At 40.0% G+C, this 18,638-nt stretch overlaps 1 protein-coding gene across 3 annotated transcripts in view; it reads left to right on the top strand.

Moving 5' to 3' along the window:
- The window catches only part of ldlrad3 (low density lipoprotein receptor class A domain containing 3), a 93,021-nt gene that overhangs the window by 44,289 nt on the left and 30,094 nt on the right, over positions 1-18,638 (top strand). For all 3 annotated transcript variants that reach the window (XM_053885171.1, XM_053885170.1, XM_053885172.1), the window contains exons 2-4: positions 930-1,076; positions 13,772-13,897; positions 14,879-15,013. In XM_053885171.1, the coding sequence (XP_053741146.1) occupies positions 930-1,076; positions 13,772-13,897; positions 14,879-15,013 (408 nt within the window). The remainder of the gene's footprint in view (positions 1-929; positions 1,077-13,771; positions 13,898-14,878; positions 15,014-18,638) is intronic.

Here is an 18,638-nt window from a genome sequence, read left to right on the forward strand (position 1 = left end):
AAGTCCCATTAGCCCTTGATGCATTCACAGGCTTGTTCCTTAAAAGACTCCTGGATGAATTTCCATGCTGTGTATTTGCCATCCCACTCACCCTAATTTATATGCATCCACTCAGTCTCTTCAAAGGCTTGTTGGGCGGATCATCCCACCAATAAATAAATGATTGAATACTATACAGCCTCTTCACTGGCCTTTTTGTATATTGCAATAAACAAAAGAAATTTGCATCATCTTCATAGAGCATCAGAAGGCTGCCATTTATGACGGAATCGATTAGTTAGACAGAGCACCGGTGGGAGGATGATGTAAACTCAGGTGTCTCGATGTCAGTTACACAAGAGTGAAACCTGAATGCAGAAACTCCAGAAGGTCAAAACTTTCTAATTTTATGAAAAGCACATCACATCTCTTGTCAATAAAAAATGTTTTGTAGTAAACGCAGGTTGAGGAAAATGCCAACGCCACTTCCTTACTGATGAATATGATCGATTTGTTTTGGAATTCAGCGGAAAGTTAAGGCCTAGAAAGCTAATTTTGAGTCTGTATTCTGGGCGGAGATTAAAGAATTGGATGGAAAAAATGGAGAAATCTAAAAAAAATAACAATGAGGAATTGAGGACAAATTTTCCAAATGTCATATGGAATAGCCATATCTTTTTACTACTCACCAATCATAAGACAAAAAGCCAATGTTTGACAGTTACAGCTACAGAATCTGTCTGAATGACCTTCGTCATGAAACTGTGCTCATTGTATATAAACTCACAAAGACTTTTTTTCTTTAAATTGAGTCACTCCCTTTTATATTTTACTCTTAAGCAAACATAGTCAGATTCAGTCTCAGGTATTGCGCTTCTTTGCTATGAAACATCCTGATGCCCTTCAGTGTCTTTTAGTGAAATTGAATTGTAATCGTTTGCTCTTTGCAGAGAGCCAGCTGCTCCCTGGGAACAACTTCACCACTGAGTGCAACATCCCTGGAAATTTCATGTGTGGAGATGGAAAGTGTGTCCCGGGTGGATGGCAGTGTGATGGGTTACCTGACTGCTTCGACAAGAGTGATGAAAAAGGCTGCCGTGAGTATTGAATATTTCCTTCGCTTTTCTTAGAACGATGCTGTCTCTCTATTGACGGGGGGCATTTCAAATTTCTCCGCAAGTCCTCGAAGGTTTGTCCTCTCCAGAAAATTCTAAGACCATCTGAAAAGTGGGGAATCAGGTCTTTTCACTCATACAATCATCAATTGTCAACCAATCGTGATATGGCAGAGTCATGCTGCAGCAGTTACACAGGCGTACAGCATAAGTGCCGCACAGAAAAGGGGATTTTAAACATCATTTCTGAAAGCAGAAAATACTTTCAATAATTTAAGACGTGCAGTCATGAATTTGCTGAATGCACGCATCTGCAGTTGCCACAAAACTCAAGTGTTTGTTACATTGGAAAATAATTTTACTTTCAAACCACAAGAGTTGAGTACAAGAGTGAGCATCGCGCTGCTCACCACACCAACTATAAACATTGCAAAACTGATTTATAAAAGATCAGAAGTGAAAATTTGTGATTGTGAATATGTCATTATTCAACATTTAAGTTTTATCTTCTCAATTTGTTTTATTTTACTGGGTGACTGAGTGTTTCCCGTCTTTAATTGTTATGTTATTCCATTGCTGTTGTTACAATCGAAAACGCTCAGTAACGTTCATTGACATTACCTGATAATCTCTGGTGTTTTTATCAATATTGACTGACATTTGGAAATACTTATGTATTATTGCTTTAGCTAAAGATATGTGTGAACAGTTTTCAGCATGAAAAGATTCATTCATTTAAAAAAATATGATTTCAGAAAATTACCCAAGAATTTGAGATTATCCAAGTAAATAAAGAATAAATATAGTGCAGGCATGTGGTGTAGTGGAACAGAAACAATAGCAGAATACTGGAAAGACCTGTAATGTCGCTCTCCCTGAGATTTTATGCAAGCAAGACCATTTACCCTGTGTATTTAGACTAGACTAGATTAGATATCCTGTAGTTGTCCCATATTTGTGAGTGGCTAGTGATGTCTGGCAACAACAATACAGGTGAGATTGGTACTCAAGTAAACCAGGAATTATATTTATCTTCTCCCAGCCACTGCTAGTCATGTTTTGTTTTTTTTTTACCCGCCCCACACTGTCGTCTGACTGCAGGTGTGTCAATGATTGACAGCTGTCACTCAGATACCACTGTTTTGTTTTGTTAATGTGAACGATACGTTCATACTTATCAGCTGTGCCAGAGTCTGAGAATCTACTTGTGCTGTCTCCAAATCTACTTGCTGAAATACCACCGTTTGTATATCAGTGGTTCAATCGTGGTGACTGAACTTGCGATCACCATAAACCTTCAATCTATTGTATAGATCACTCATAGCAATTCGACAGCCATACAATCAAAATAAACCCTAATACAAAACGACTTTCATATCACATTTGTTGAACTGCAGAGCTCCATCAGGGAGGTTCACCTCATCTTGTGAACTTCCCCCAGTAATGAATTACTTGTATGATTATGGGAGATGTGCTACGAGCCTGCTGTTTCTTTCATTAGACGCCAGGAGATTCACATAGGCATCACATCGCGGGTGGTGTTAACAGCTGTTTCTGGCGCAGGCACGGAAATTTGTTCATGGCAACACTGCATGTTAAGAGGCACTTGAGCCGTCCCTCCTTCCTTTCATGCTCCCGCCGCCTCCACATGTTGTAGCCGAGGCACAGCACTGCATGCCACTGAGGGATCGTCTCACAACTTGTTTTGGCATCCATGTCAGTCACCCGTTCATCTTCTCGAAAACATACCCAAGTTCAGATTTCGCTCCAGTGCCTTGAGATAGACCTTGGTTAATTTATGGGGCTTCTGTGGGTGCGGTTTTCCCCTCTGAACATGGATTGCATGATCCAAAGTTAGTCGTGTTCTGCCCCAATAAATCCCATAAGTGCCTTTACATTTCACTCCAGGAGAGCAAATTGGAGAAATTCAACTGATGAACCCCCTGTTCACCACGTTGCCAGCCCCTGTTAAGTAATACCATCAAAGCAAAGGAGCATTAGTCCAGTGTGCAGGAATAGTAGGTAGCGCATGTATAATTCTACTACAGTGCTTCAGTTTTCCTCACTCGTGGCGAGCTTTGATCTTTATAGTCTGCTGCCCCACCTCCTCCTGGTCTCAGTCAGAGTTCCACACATAGATGGGATTGCTGATGAAGATTGACTTTGAGGCCTGGCCACACTGACTGGAACCACCCCTCCGCTCCACACGCCCCATCCTGATTTATTCATCTCAGCAGCTCCCTCTTGTTGGCGTCATGTTTTCACTCCTCTCTGCGCTTTATTGCATCTGATGATTGCTAAGCTTTTAGCTTGTAATTTGCCTCACCGAGGTTTGTTTTCAATTCAAATGAAAAGCAGAAGTCCTCCCACGGCAGAGATTTGTAGGCTGGAAAGCAGCCGCTTTTGCCCTCCGTTCTGTCACCTCTTTTACTTCTCATATTTCCCCGCCTTGTTCTTTCTGCTTTACTCCTCCCGCTGTCAGTTCCTTCACTGTTCTCTCGTTGGCAGCTCAGCCAACCAGCAGACTGCAGCCAAACTTTTAAGGCCATCAATCATCTCAGTTCCTGGAGATATGGTCATTTATTGCCTGTCAACAGAGACTGTCAGCAACCACCTGAAAGCAAATATTTAGAGGCATTGGGATGAATTCAATCTGTGCTAGATTCAGATTCTCCTACATCAGCTTATACTGCAGGTCAGATTGTGAGTTTAAATATGGAGTGCTGGCTGTTCCTTGGTGTCTCAGTATACATCAAAAAGGGGTGGGTTTTTTTTTAGGTCTGTAGTGTTCATCCCTTGTATTCGTCCTTGTTTCAATGCACAGATAATGATGGTGATATATATTTCAAAATAACTTTCCCTCTATGAACAGATGATTCATGGGTTGATAAATCCACGCATCCGTCCATATTTTGAGGCCAATAATAATACCCAGTGATAATGTGAGGAGCTGCACACTCAACCAGTCATGTTGCTAGACTACAGTAGAGCCATGCTAAAGCCTTCACACTAAAAAGGCCTGTATCTTGTTGTGGAAGCGCCAAAGGCTTATCCACAGCTTCTCACTTGAGTCACATTAATGCATTAATTATTATTATTATTATTATTATTAATTCTTTTGGGAGTTGACAAATTTAATGATCTATTTTGTTTGCATTCTCTTGGAATGTGGCAATACTTTTTGATTTTTAGGTGCAGAATCACAGTGTGAAGGTCTAGAACCTCTGATACTTCTGAGATTTAAAGGTTTATGGTTTTTCGGACATAACTAACCCAAAAATGTAATGGAATTTTTTGTTTTCTTTCATCATATATATCACCGTTGAGTGATATAAAATCATTTCCCTTTGGCCAAATAGGACACAACTCTGAGGCACTAGTGGCATCAAATACACACAGGCAGACTTACAAGCTTGATTTCTGCGAGTCAGTTTCTCTATTAATACCTGGATTATGTGGAAGTAAAATGGCACAAATCTTTAATATTAAATTTAAAGTTTCAATGTCTTGAAAAATGCGTCCTTTTATGCAATAATATATACTGCTGGGATTGAGCTATTGTCAGACGGGAATTATGCTTGTTTTGATGTCGACACAATCTTCTGCTGCATAAGTGGGCTTCTAATACTTGGCAGTCAGTATTTCTGCCGACAGCAGCCGCGTAATCCCTCTGGCTCCATCAAGGTCCCCGCTGTGATGGACAGAAAGGAATTGGGATTGTAACAAGGGCTGCAGGAAGGGGCCGCAAATAAAGAAGGACTTACAGTGTTAACCACGAAGTGTGGGGTGTCATTGTGTGTGTCAGACACATTCACACTCCTTCAATAATGGTTTTCCAGTTGAACATCACATTATTTTGACCAGTTCTTGCCATCACCTCTGCTCTGCCACTTTTACATTTGCAAACAGTGTTTGCGTTCAACAAAATAGATTTCTACCCGTCCTGAAAAAACAAACAAATGCCTTTGCAACTGCTGTCATAATCTTTATAAAAAGTGAAAGTCAAAATAATGTCATTCTTACCTGACTGTCTGTCCACCCTCATTATAATGGAACACATGCCACTGAATTGCTCGCCATCTGTAACTAACAGGTGGCGTCTGTGAGAATGTTTGGACCGACTCATTATGGAATCAGCTTTCAACATGTGATATAGATGCTGCATGTGTGTCAGTGTTCTGAGTTCCAATGTCACGTTTGCCACTGCACCCCAGATGTCTTTTTGAAGGTTTGTTGGTGTAACTTTGTATCTAAATGATATTTCAAATGTTCATATTTACCAAACTTAAGCTAACAAAAATAGTTGAGGAGCACAGTGTTTGCGTGAGATGTTCTTTCACACTTCAGTATACTGGTGTTATCTTGTCGTAAATTAGCAATGGGTTTGTGAGGCTTCATGAAACAGTGCCCTCATTTTCAGAGCACACTAGATGCCACTCTCTGCTCTAAAATCTTAGGATTTTAACAACCACTTCAGTGAAACATCATTTTTTAAACCAAAATGAGGACAATTTTTCATGAAGCCTCATCAACCCATCACTATGTAAATGATTCTCAACAGTGAATAAACATTAAAGGGCCCTTTTAACAGCGTTGAATGCTTCAAAATCTGGGTTCTGACTTCAACCCCAGGTCATGTGAAGTGTACTTTCTGAGACCAGTTTGGGGATATAAGTGTTGGTGTTTATTGTTGGTTCATTTTATGTTTCGGGTGCTGCAAAGGCAAAAATGCTGTGACCTCCTCTTTAACTTTAATGGATGGGTGATAACTTATTGTACATGATATACCGCTAAAAAAAATTCCGCAATAATTGTGCATATGATATATGATATATGATGCGTTTGATAAACTTTGAATTTCTCATCTCTGCACTTAAATATTATAATTAAACATAAACAAATAATGATGTTGGAGACAAAGTCCACTCATAAATTTCATCATAAAACAGATTCTAGAGAGACTATAGTGTATACAGCACATGTTTTTGTCCATATCGCCCAGCTGTACTAAATTTATAAGGTTTGCAGTGTTTATACATTGTTCTTACTTGGCATGCAGTTAAATGTCCCTGGCTTGTTGAAGTTGCATTAAGACCCCCACTGAGATTAAAGGATATCAATGAGGAATACTCATCTGCATCTTTTAATTAAGACTTTTCTTAGCTTTAAAATAGGAGTCTTGAGACGTTGATACAAGTGAATATCTCACATCCTGGGTGGATGAGAAGTTCTGTTACATTTGTATGCGGTGGTTATCCTTATAAGGTACTGTTGCCATGAGAAACCAAACAGCCAGCTTTCTTTGTGATCGGTTACTTTTTTTTTTGCCATAAATCTGACGCTGTGCAGAAGTTGAAGAAGTATCAGAACAAAACCCAAGTGTGCAGATGGGACGAGGTTGAGTGCTCGCACAGCAGTCCGCAGGCACAAAGTGACATTTATTGAGCACAAATGGGGTTTTTGCTTGCTGGAGTAACATTTCTTTTTACTTGTACACAGACAAAATATCTCCAGCTCAAAATCTCAAACAGCTACAAAAGCAAAACACTATGCTTTATGAAACTGACGAGATACTAAAAATACCCCCCAAAAAATGGCTTTTATTGAATTATAGCCGTCTGCTTTCTTAAATTCTGTGGATTTTCAGAGGATCTCACTCTGTTAAAAGTAGTAACTTGTAGGTAGCAACAACACATAACCTGCTTACCAGGGGTCACTGTATATCAAATGTCATGATCCTCAAGCAAACTGCCACGGTGATACCTATTTTTAAGTTGATCAGTAGTTGCCATGAACCACACACATACAGGGATGATGAGGGGGAGACATGGCCGAGTGTACCGAGCCCTGCAGCCAGGATTAGCCTCTTTACCCTTGTTGGGGTAACACACCGGCGACAAGAAAGATGTGAAGTGAAACAAGGCTGGGAAGGCAGAGAGACACGATCTGTGTGACTTTGGGGTACAATAATGCAGTGAACTTTAAGTCTGCGGGCTGAGGGTTGGATGGTCGACACTGACAGTTGTGCGGTGGCTCTTGAAAGAGCCTGCGGCGAGACAAAGGGAATCCCACAACATCTACACAATCAAATTGTCTCCTGAAGGCAAGCTATGAATGTCTTGTCTTTAATCTCTAACTTGGCTTTAAATCAATACCCTAATGACCTAAATGATAACTTGCCTTCTGACTTGTATTTATAAGCCAACACAACACGTTTCATGTCACTAATGGATTTTTGACATTGAGTAATACTTTAGAGAGCAACCTATGAATAAAGTCTAACTTGCATTATCACAACATGACATTTGCCAAAAAAGTAATGTTATGGAAGGTGTATTTATTTTTCAGTGCAACGCTCCATAGTCATGGACCATCTTGAAATATGTAGGCTGATAAGAGGCATAAACTTCTCCCCCTTTTTTGTTTCCCGGACACTCTGACCTTTCATTTCACAAATGTTACCACTGTGTGTTTGTGTTTTTTTTTAATCTATTGGTGTGGATCAATGGAAATAAAGGAAGAAAAACAGCCGCCTCAAACTGTCATCACTTTTTGGCATAGCACCAGCATTTTCTCACACGACACTTGTGAACCAGCATGACACTTAATTTTAAGAAAGCATGTCATGAATTCCAGATGTAAAAAAAAAACAATTTCTGATGAGTGGACAAGTTTATCTTATGCAACTTGTGAAATCACAAGACATATGTACTGATTCAGATCTTATTCGTTCAGACTTTCCAGTCTAAAATGCTGTGAACGCGCCAACATGTCACGTGAAGGTATCGGAGGTGATGTTTGGGTGTCTTGAGAGCTATTCGTCGTATCTTTGTTACAGCTTGGCTCTTCCTGCACGTTTGGAAAAGGAACAATCGCAAACCTGCTTTTTTTTCTGGAGCAGTTGTGGGAACGAATGTGGCAGTTAATAGCACAGCCCAAAGTTGAATGTTTATCAGACAAAACAAACAACAAACAAACACAGCAGTGGGCTTCACTTCCCAGGTGACTTGTTAGCCCACAATGCATTATGGTTTTTCCCCACTCTGTGACGTCATTCGAGCTATCTGGGTAGAATTACACGGATGACATCTTGGCTTTAAGAAATGTGAAGGCTAACATTGTTGTTATATGTACTTTCAACTATGTGGAGTGTGGTCTACTGGTCTCCACACTAGATGGGAGAAATTCTTACACAGATGACCTTTAACTTACTAAACTAAAGTCATCAATGAATGGGCCGTGTTTTATACAAATTGGATATATTTATTGATGTATATATAACAGCTCAAGACATATTGTGCTTTACATATTATCAGTTGCAAAGGCCCCAGGTGAACACGTTTCTTGTTTTTCTGAAGGATGAACGCATCTGTCGCATGCACTCTGGAGCGCATCCGGACTTGTTCTAACAGTGACTCCAGCCTAAGAAGAGGAAAATGTAGAGCACGAGGAGAGTGACAAGGACTAAGAGAAAGTCTGGATTTTTGTTTAATGTTTTTCTTTTTGCTCTCTCAAAGTCCATCTGTCATTGTTAAAAACAAAAGGTCATATGAGTAGATAGTGATGAACTACAATATGTATATGGTTGGAGAAAATCCAATCATATACATTAATAATGGAATAAATTATCTCTGATTTAACCTCTTTATACCCAGTGTGCCCAACTGTTTCCTTATATCATCAGCCAAGATAGAAAACGATTACTGTTTGAGTCTATTCAGCACACTCGAGGATCCTTTGACAGTTTTCAAGGCAGACCTCTTTTTGCAGAGGCTGATGGAAGAAGTGCGTGGCTGAAAAAGTACTTGAGGCACCACACACTGCAGTAAATATATATATATATATATATATATATATATATATTACTGTTTTTAATTGGTGTTGAAACACATAAACCTCTGAAGCAGTAGCAGAGGACATTAAATGGACATTCTCTCTTCTGTTATTTGAATCTGAATCGTTGGGTTTCACTGTTAAAATGATTGATTTCCAGTGCCTTCTTTGTGTCAATGCTATAAATAAAGCTTTATGAATGCGTATGCAAAATCAAAGTAGTGACCCACCCACTCTTCTGTTGCATCTGTCCAGTAAAGTTCTGTTGCTACCGTGTGCCGAGTTGGTTCTTCGCGCCAAACATATTTGCGCTTCTGTGTAGATGCATGGCTCCGAAGATGAGGAAGATATAAGATGACGACATAATTTGAGGAGTAAAACAGGTTTTATTTTGAGTCCAGTTCAGAGCTCTCATGAAAGTGGACTTGGAAGAGATGAAGAAACGATGAAGGTGATGCAACTGATCGATAGGAGGGGTTATGAATCCTAAAGAAGAGAGATGAAGTATTGATGAGAGTCTTACATGAATTATCTCTTGCCGTGGCTCTGTTGAGTCTCTGCTAATATTGACCAGTACTTGTGTTTGAGAGATGAAAAACGGTGTTTTCTAAGATGACTTCAACTAGATCTTACAGAGAGAATCACCTTCACATGATGAGTTGTATATCTGAGCGGGGTCATTACTTCACACATCATCTAACTGATCGATCGCCTCGCCTCGACTTACCTCCCGTGTTATTGGCACTGGCTAAAATAGGGCCGGTATTTTGCACATGCTCTTGGGATTATAGAGTGTACTCACACCATGATGGATTCAGGGAATGACACTGGTCTGTTCACGCTCGGATCTCAGAATGAGGGCACTGCTAATATCCTGCTCTGGCCCAGCTTGAACCAAAAAAAAAAAGAACTTGTGAAAATGTTTTTGGAGTTTTTCAACTGGAGTGGTGAATGTGAAATGCTGGGAGCACATTACAAAAGTCGACGCTCCTATTTTGAGTTCACTCGCCATAAGCACTGAAACACACCGTTGTTTATTTCAATAAATGAGCATTAAAACTTGTGGTAATATAGAGGATGAAATACGAGGAAAGTCGGTGTTTTTCTGCCCTCATTAAAGTTAAAATCTATATAGTATCTTCAGCTCATTCAAAAGCAGGTACACCATTAATGGATGCAGCTTGTGCGCGACGTATACAGCGCCATGTTCAAAATTGTATTTATTGTTTTGATCCTGCAACACATTCTCGACTGGATCTCGCTGGCCTTCTAGCTTACCCTCCTGGCTCCATTATCTATTGATTTTCTCCTCTTTCAAATGCTCAACAAGGTCAGCAAGACCTTTGAAACCCTTCAGCTGTCTTCGCTCTGGTCTTTCTTGTTAGGCTCTTCCTTCACTCTCTTCCGTCAGTATGTCTGTCTCCACCACTCTGTCAATCATGCATACCCATCACAGCCGTGCTGAACAACACATTCTGTTCTCCGGGGAGTCTGACAGAGAGAGAGACAAGGTGTGAAGAGAGAGAAGAGGGCATTGTGGAGTGTATATCTGGGGAGAGCAAAACAGAGCAACTAGAGTGATGCTGTTGGAATCTGGCTGACAGAATCTGCTGCTGTGAGGTAGAGACGGAGTCGAAGAGAGGAACAGGTGTATTCTGTTTTCGCTCTATGTTGGATATGAGAAAAGGTGAAGAACTCCTTTGGCTGGAGTCGGGACATTTTATTGGTTATCTGGTGGAAGAAGTAGCAGTTTTCTCTTCAAGTGAAGCTTTGAAAACTCAACACAAATGAAACCTTACTTTGACTTGTGTTACTGCCCATGACACACAGTCTTTGTGGAAGCATTGGTTACTCCTAAATCTTAAAAAAATGCATATAATAGCGTTGTTGTTTATGAGTTTGTATTATAGTTTAATTTATGCTTAATTAACCAACCAAATGCCCAACCAGATACCCAAACCGTGATACAGTATTTGAACTGTACCTGCAGCAACTGCAATATTATTATTTTCGTTCCCTATTTTGTGAAGCTAATTGTCAGGATGCTTGATTCCACATCATCTTTCACAATAACAGTGCAATTATTCGATGCAAAATAAGGATTCATTTGCTCCCAATATTTACAACTACTGACTTGGTATCATGTATTGATACTGAGCGAGAGCCAGAAAGAATGCTGAGAAATTATAATCATTCGAATGGTGTTTATACAATTTTAGAAAAGTGAGAAGCAACAAAAAAACATGGTGGAAATGTGGTGAACAGGGGGCGAAAACAATTGGTACTACTCAAATTCAATACAAACTAATAATGGTATATATTGGATTAATGAGTTTGGATATATGCAGTCATTTGAAACAAAACAAGAATTAGAATTTCGGTTGACATTCATCATGATGATGAATTACAGACTAAAGAGTGAGGACCATCATATGCTAAATTAGCTCTTCTGCTTCACTTATTGAGATAAATACAGGATAGCGGGAGAAAGAAAAGCAAATTTGTGCCTTGGACAATTATTCTCCAACAAGAAACAAGCAAAATATAGTCACATAAATGTAGAATAAACAGGTAAGAGCATACAAGGGAGCGGTTCAACTGAACTTTTCTTTATCTTTTCTATATCCTTAATGGAGAATTTGGACTCAGCAATTTGTAATTCTGTATGCTTTTGTACTGTGGGAGGAAACCAGAGTTCCTAAAGGAAACCCACTAAGTATGTGAATGACTTCAGATGCACTGCAATGGTAACTTACTTAGGGAGTCCCCTGTCTCTCACTAGAGTGAAGATAAGCTCCCAGAACACTGAAAAGCTGCAACTTACAATGGACAATAAATATCCATTTGTTTCCTTGGTTCATAGTGCTTCCGAGTCATGGCTGGTTTTAGGCAATCCTAGTTACAAGGGGCCAGACGTGAGATGCTTGTGAGATAGTCCTCACACTGCACACAGATTCACTCATACCAACTCCTTGTGGTCTGTTAGTTGCCACAAGCAACAAGCTTCTTGCTGCAAGGCTGCAGCACTAACCACATAAGCCGACCGAACCTAGAAAGTGGAGGCGGAATATTAATTGTTTGTCAACAAGCTGCTTCAAATCTGAATGAAATGGACCATCAGCAACATGTTTTTACTTGAATGCAATTGATGCTACAATTGAATCTCAAACTGAGTTAATTTTTTATCGCCTCGCCAGCTCCAGGGACGTCAAACACAATCTTTTTCAACCGAGCACTTTTAAGTCCTTTCTGCACACTGCCATCATTCCCACCCTGGAAACTCACTTTGTGCCCTTCATGTGACTCCTGAGCTAATTTTAAACACAAACACTAGGTCACATGAATCCTGCCAGCCAGCGGCACTAGTGGTAATGACGAATTGGATAAAAGAGGAAGAGAATGACAAATCTCATGGCGGCACTTTCCCTGCCACGGTTGCCAATAATGAGAGCGGCAGGGTTTTTTTTTTCCTTCTTGGAGCAGAGCAGATATAAACAGAAAAAGTTATTTCCCCGGAACTTTCATTAGACTCCCATATGAGCATAATATTAGTAGGAAAGATATGCAGGCCTTGTCTTTTTATGTCTGCTCTTAGCTTCCTCTGAAATGATTTAACTCACTAGAGAGGTTGCCCTGCTAAACAAAGGCTTTTAATACAAAAGACAAAGAAACGGGCACAATTCTCTCAGAGTTAGCTGGTGTTTAATATAGTGCACAGTTAAGTTGAGACGTGGAAGTGAGCAGGAAGTTTTTATTGTAGAGAGCTTATTATTATTCTTGGTGCTGCACCTTCTGACAGAGTGCAACAGATAACAGTAGGTGTTCAACTCCATGTAAGATGAAATTATTGAAGTGGCCGCTGTTGCCCACACAAACAACACCATCCTGCGACGGCGCTCTGTGGATGCTTCAGTAGTTAATGCGTGGAGAACTCGAGTTTGGTGCTAGTGCGTAAAATCATAATAGCTTGATCATTTGGCTCAGGCGCCTGATGCCGCCGGTGTGGAGCCGCCACCTTTTCTTCCTCCTTAAAATCAGATACTAAGGTACTGTTAATGATTTGTAATACTCACTTAACAATGCAATTGTTAGTAGCTATGTACATCAATACAACAACGGACGAACTGTTGCCAATAAGGCTGCTGATCAGCCCACTAGCCAACGCTCACGATCTGGGGTGTTGACTGTTAAACCCCTTATTATACAGGCAACCCGCCCTTGAACCTCACCAGGAATGTCTTTGACTGTAATCAGGTTTTAAAATCCAACCTCAGGGTGAACTCAAAATGGCCATTTTCTGATGCTTTGCCTCGCTAATACGCCTCATCTCTGTCCTCTAAAATGACTCGTGAGCCCGAGTGACAGCGTGGAGTTAAATTTTAACAAGGCATTGATGCTCTGCAGACAGGGGTCCTGGCCTCATCCTGGGAGATCAGGTTCTTGGCCCACTTTGGCTGATCAATAGAATAATCCATATAAAGTCTCCCTGCTTGATTCTCTTTGTCATTTCAGTTCCCTTTTTTGTGTGCTGAATCCGGTCTTTGACCTTTTCCTTGTCCTGCGTAGGAAAACAGGAAGCCAAATGAATTATTAACTGCTCTCGACATCACAGCAGCGATGGCCATCTCCAAATAATCATAGCGGTGTCGTCTCCCTTTTTCAGAACCCACCGAGAATACTTATAAAATATTCATAAAATGGATGTTTTGTTGAAACTCTCCCGCAGCACAGACAAGGTTAAAACCGCCATCAACCATGATGTACTGTGCTGAAACCTGCTGAATCGGCGTAATCCATGGTGTTGCTTTGTCTCGACTCATCGCTGCCAACCTTTTTCTCCCCAGCTAAGGTCAAGTCGAAGTGCGCCCCTACATTCTTCGCCTGTGCTAATGGTGTCCACTGCATAATCGGACGCTTCCGATGTAACGGCTTTAGTGACTGTCCCGACGGCAGCGACGAGGAAAACTGTAGTAAGTTTCAGCCTTTTTTTTTTTAATTCTTTCGTTTTTTCCGTTCTGATTTCAGTTGCTCTATTTCGGAAAAAAAACAAAAATGATTAAAAAAAGGAGCTTAAACCTTTGTTTTTTACTGATTCTGTAATATTTCTATGTTGAAAAATAAAAACTGAAGTAGAGGCTAAACATCTACAGAATGCTTTTTTTCTTTTACATATATGGAGTTTAAAAATGTTGTTGAGGGTCACAACTTGTCATTTCATGGTGTTGGTTTCTGAGTTAAGTTTGTTCTGTCAACTTAAATTTGGAGCTAAATCGAGCATGAACAAGATATATAAATTTAAAAGTATATATATATATATATATATATTTTTTTTTTTAAGCATATTACTACATAAAAAGAGAAGCTGAATTTGTACTTACTAATAGTCCTAAAAAACTGCATAAATCAAGTCAAACTTTCATGGTCAGGGTTCTGTCCAGTCAAGTGTATTTCAACAGCACCAACAGATTTACTTTCCCTCCCTGGTATTCCACTCACATTCCAACTGTATTCCTCACTGTCACTGTCAGAAGGGATGCGTTCCGTCCTCACATGACCTCTTTATTGGTTTCCCTTTTTTCTCCGTAATGGCTTTCAAACCAATCACTCCTTTGTCGTTGGCTGCATTTCTGGCCTGGAGCGCTTCATGCTTACAAATCTAATCTGCCCATTTAAATGGGGCTTTGCTCCGCGCTCGCTGCACACAGTGCATCATGACTGTGTAATTGTCTGGATCTTCTCACAAGATAATTTGACATCGTTTTGCACAAGCTGAGAAGAAAAGAGCCAAGGGAATGTCCTGCTCAGTCTTCCCTTTGTTTCTAAGCACAAAGAAGCTACTAACTAAGCTACTGTTACATTGAAGGCGTCAAGAACTTTTTTTTATAAACCTTCTTACTTTTTTACTTAAAAACATGAAACTGAGTTTCCATACTTCTCTGGCGTATTTGCAGCAGACAACCCATTGGTGTGCTCGGAGGCTCGCTTCAAGTGTCGGAATGGTCGCTGTGTGGACCGCAGCTTCTTGTGCAACGGCGAGGACAACTGTCAGGACAACAGCGATGAAGAGCTCTGCCTGACGACAGCAGGTGAGTCAATACTGCACGAGTAGGTCACCAGGGATTTTGGGAAAACAAGTTCAGACGACTGCGGAGGATGAGTTGTGTGAGTGACATTTTCACACCACGCGAGTGACTTTCTCAAAAGGCTGCCAACAAACTGCCATTCGATGGAGGAGACACAGTTGTTCGGAGTGTTTTAATGAGTGGTATTTATTGCTCCAAATATGCACCGAAGGAAAAAGCCTGTTTGCTGATTCAGCTCGCTTAATTAATAGTCATGCATCTCCAAATTAATTTCCTACAGCATAAGCAAATCCTTCCTTTTGCAATTCCTCAGGGAGCTTGATTTAGTTCTGTCTGCTTTTGGAGGACGTTCAAGTCTGTGAATTGGTTTTATAAAGAAACTTCCATCCATTTTTTTCTCATGCACAAAAAATACTTTTATTTTCTAAATCATTACCTTATGTGGTTCTTTTTTTTTTAAACTTAAATCACTAAATAAAATTTTCATGAGCCAAGATGAAGTAGCTCTGAGGATGCCACATCTAATGTAGACCTAAATAAGACATGGTTTCACAGGGCTGAGACACACTGCAATACTTTATACTGTGTCCAATGACTAGACCTAACCTGGGCGAGACTCTGACTGACATCCGAGCCACCTTTTATGATGAAATATTGAATTCGTTTTCTCAACTATCAAGTCTTGAACGCGGGTTAATGTCAGCAGAACAAGCAATCATGTTATGTCCTGGATAAGGTAACAAATTAAGTTTGTATCTCGTGTGCATTGAGGACCTCACACACCAAAACAAAAATTCAATTTAATCTTTTAATCAACGCCTTTATTTTGGCAATACAACATAATGCTACATACGTAATACTCTGCACTGTAATTGCGTTTCTCTCGGACCCGCGAGTGTTGCATAAGCGTAATGAGAATAAATAAGCATTTTGAAATTTCTTGATTCATTGTGAGCCATCTTAGTTACTAAAGGGCTTTATTGTGTTTTTCTTTCTTCATTACTCAAATCTAATGTAATAATAGAGTAGATTTTGTCAAAATAAAATTTGTTTATCAAGTTAACAAAATGTCCGTCTGGCTCTAAATACCCTATTTATTTTGAGGCACACATAAAAAAAATGGGTTCAGTTCAGTTAACCAGCACTTAGTCCTGTTCAGGGTTGCGGGGAGTGCTGGAGCCTATTCCAGCAGTCATTATGCGAGAAGCAGGAAACTGGAGAACACTCGTGTGAACACAGGGAGAATTTACAAACTCCATGCAGAAAAGTCACTAGTCTGACAACCTTATTTGGGTTCAATTGACCTGAAATTTCAATCGCCGAAGCAGAACTCTGTTCAAGAGGTTTTCTTCCTCCCTCTGTCGACAGATTTGTCCTTGTTTTTATTGCGCATCACTTTAAGTTGGCATTTTCATTCTTCCAAATGGTGTTTTAGCATGTGGTAAAAGATCCAGCATTGACAGATTCTGAAGGACAAGAGTTTAGATCCAGGACAAGTCTTTGAAATAGCTCCTTGATAGAGCATCAGCTTCTGTCCTTGTTGTAAGGGCTGCCATGTATGTACGGTTGGAGGTTCGCTCCAGGCGACTGACTTTACAATATGGTGGTAAAGTGGTGTAGAGGGTGTACTTTAGGTAATTTTCCCATTGAATTTGCTGATTCATAAGAAAATAAAAGTTGATGACTTCATGAGTCTGTAATTCAGGATTTTCCCTGGGGCTTGTGCTCAGTCACTGTCAGCACCACGGAGGCCTCTCCTCACCAATGTCACACTTAATGACAAAGTATTGTTTATCCTGCTGCGCTTGGACCTCAAAAGTGGTGATCTGTGTGAGTAGAAAGTCAAATAAGGAAGAGTGTCTGCAAGCTAAAAACTCTATGGCAACATCCTCTATCATCTACTTGGTATGCAGGCAAACACCGTCAAGCGATAACAACAGTGCCAAATAAATACTCGTAATTGTGGTTGGATATGCAAAGTAGGATTTCTGCTTTTATTTGTTTGTACTTGCATGAGGAAAAAATTCTCAACAGAAACATTTCAGACTCATTGTATTCATGACTAAAAGAGTAGTCCTAACAATGCATTCGCAAAAAAGCAATTACCTGCGAATGGGCGCCTCATTATTGGCGTAAAATTGGCTTCACAGTTTTTAGGTTTTATCGCTTCTGGTTTTATAAATTGCCTTTTATTTACCCCTTCTTTTTTTTTTTTTTTAAGAATCCAAGCCCTGACGTATGAAAAGACAGAGGCTACTCACTATTGTGTGTTGCCTTTATTACACAAATCCTTCTTCAGTGACTGACAGCTGACTGTCGTTCTAATGGATTCAGGTATAAGTGTCTTTTCCACTGGCAGCTTTATCTAACAACTGCTGCACTCATGCCACGAGTGCCCACCAATTCTCGCAGGTTGTTTCTGACACAGAGGAATGAAAAAAAAAATTCCTCTCAACAATTCAGTGGCATGTCTGCTGGCAAACTGACATGTTTTCATGCTGCCAGCAGCCCAGGCATCACCTGAATGTGAATCCAAGCAACTCTCAAAAGTGAGGGCTCCTTTGTTTAAATCTTATAGACAGCTGAGAAGAATAGCAGTAACCTTCCCTAAGAACAGGTCAATTTAATGAGTTTTAGTTATAGATTACATCTCATGTTTTTGTTATAGTTGAAGATACCAAAATAGAGGCGATCCATCATCATGTAGTCCTCAAGCTTCTTAGGTCAGACTGGCGCCTCAGAATACGAATAAGAACCTAAACGTGAGCTACAAATATAATTTAATGCTCTGCCCAATGCACTGCTAGAAATCTGCAGTGTTCATCTGGTATGTTGCAGATGATCCAGTCCCCTTTGTTATTTTGCATTACACTTCATTTTAACACGGCTTGATATAGTATGGTACATATGGCATCACCACATAGATTTTATGCTCTTGTGAGCCTAAAACTACAATCTACGTTTGGTTCAGAGCCTCATAGTTGATGTCTTCCATTGAGGCTTTTAGGAACCACTTCATGCTCGAGATTCATATTTAAACATTGGAAATCGGAATGGCGGTTTTTATGACATGACCAGTGTAGAGTTGAGCAAAATATGCAATAAACATCAGAAACATTTGGGACACATGAGGCTGAATGTGAGCAGGGATTAATGTGACTGGGTGATATCGCTAATATGGCTTGGAGCCTTTGTGACGTGTCTGTTTAGAATGTCCCGATTATAACTTTTTCATTTCTGATATGATACCGATATTGCAGCCCTGGGTATTAGCAAATATCAGCATTATTTGGTAGTGTGGACTGTTAGAAAAGGCTTGGTCAAGTGATGTAACTCAAACTGAGAACAGTAGGTATGAGAAAAACCAGTTGGCTGCATACATTTTAACCTGCAAACCTTAGCATTCTACAGTTGGATAAAATAAATAAAAAATCAATGAGAATATGCTGAAAAATGACATAAAAACATTGTCTCTTAAAATGACATGGGTTTTTGTCAATCTTCCAGTAACGTATCATCTCAGAGGTTTGTCGTTTCTTCGCCTCAGCGGTGTTGCTAAAATCCTCATGCTGGTGTTCAGGATGCTGCTTCAAATGCGCGATGAGGTTGGACGTATTAAACTTTCCCA

This window comes from Synchiropus splendidus, chromosome 14, assembly GCF_027744825.2.
Source record: "Synchiropus splendidus isolate RoL2022-P1 chromosome 14, RoL_Sspl_1.0, whole genome shotgun sequence".
Lineage (NCBI taxonomy): Eukaryota > Metazoa > Chordata > Actinopteri > Syngnathiformes > Callionymidae > Synchiropus > Synchiropus splendidus.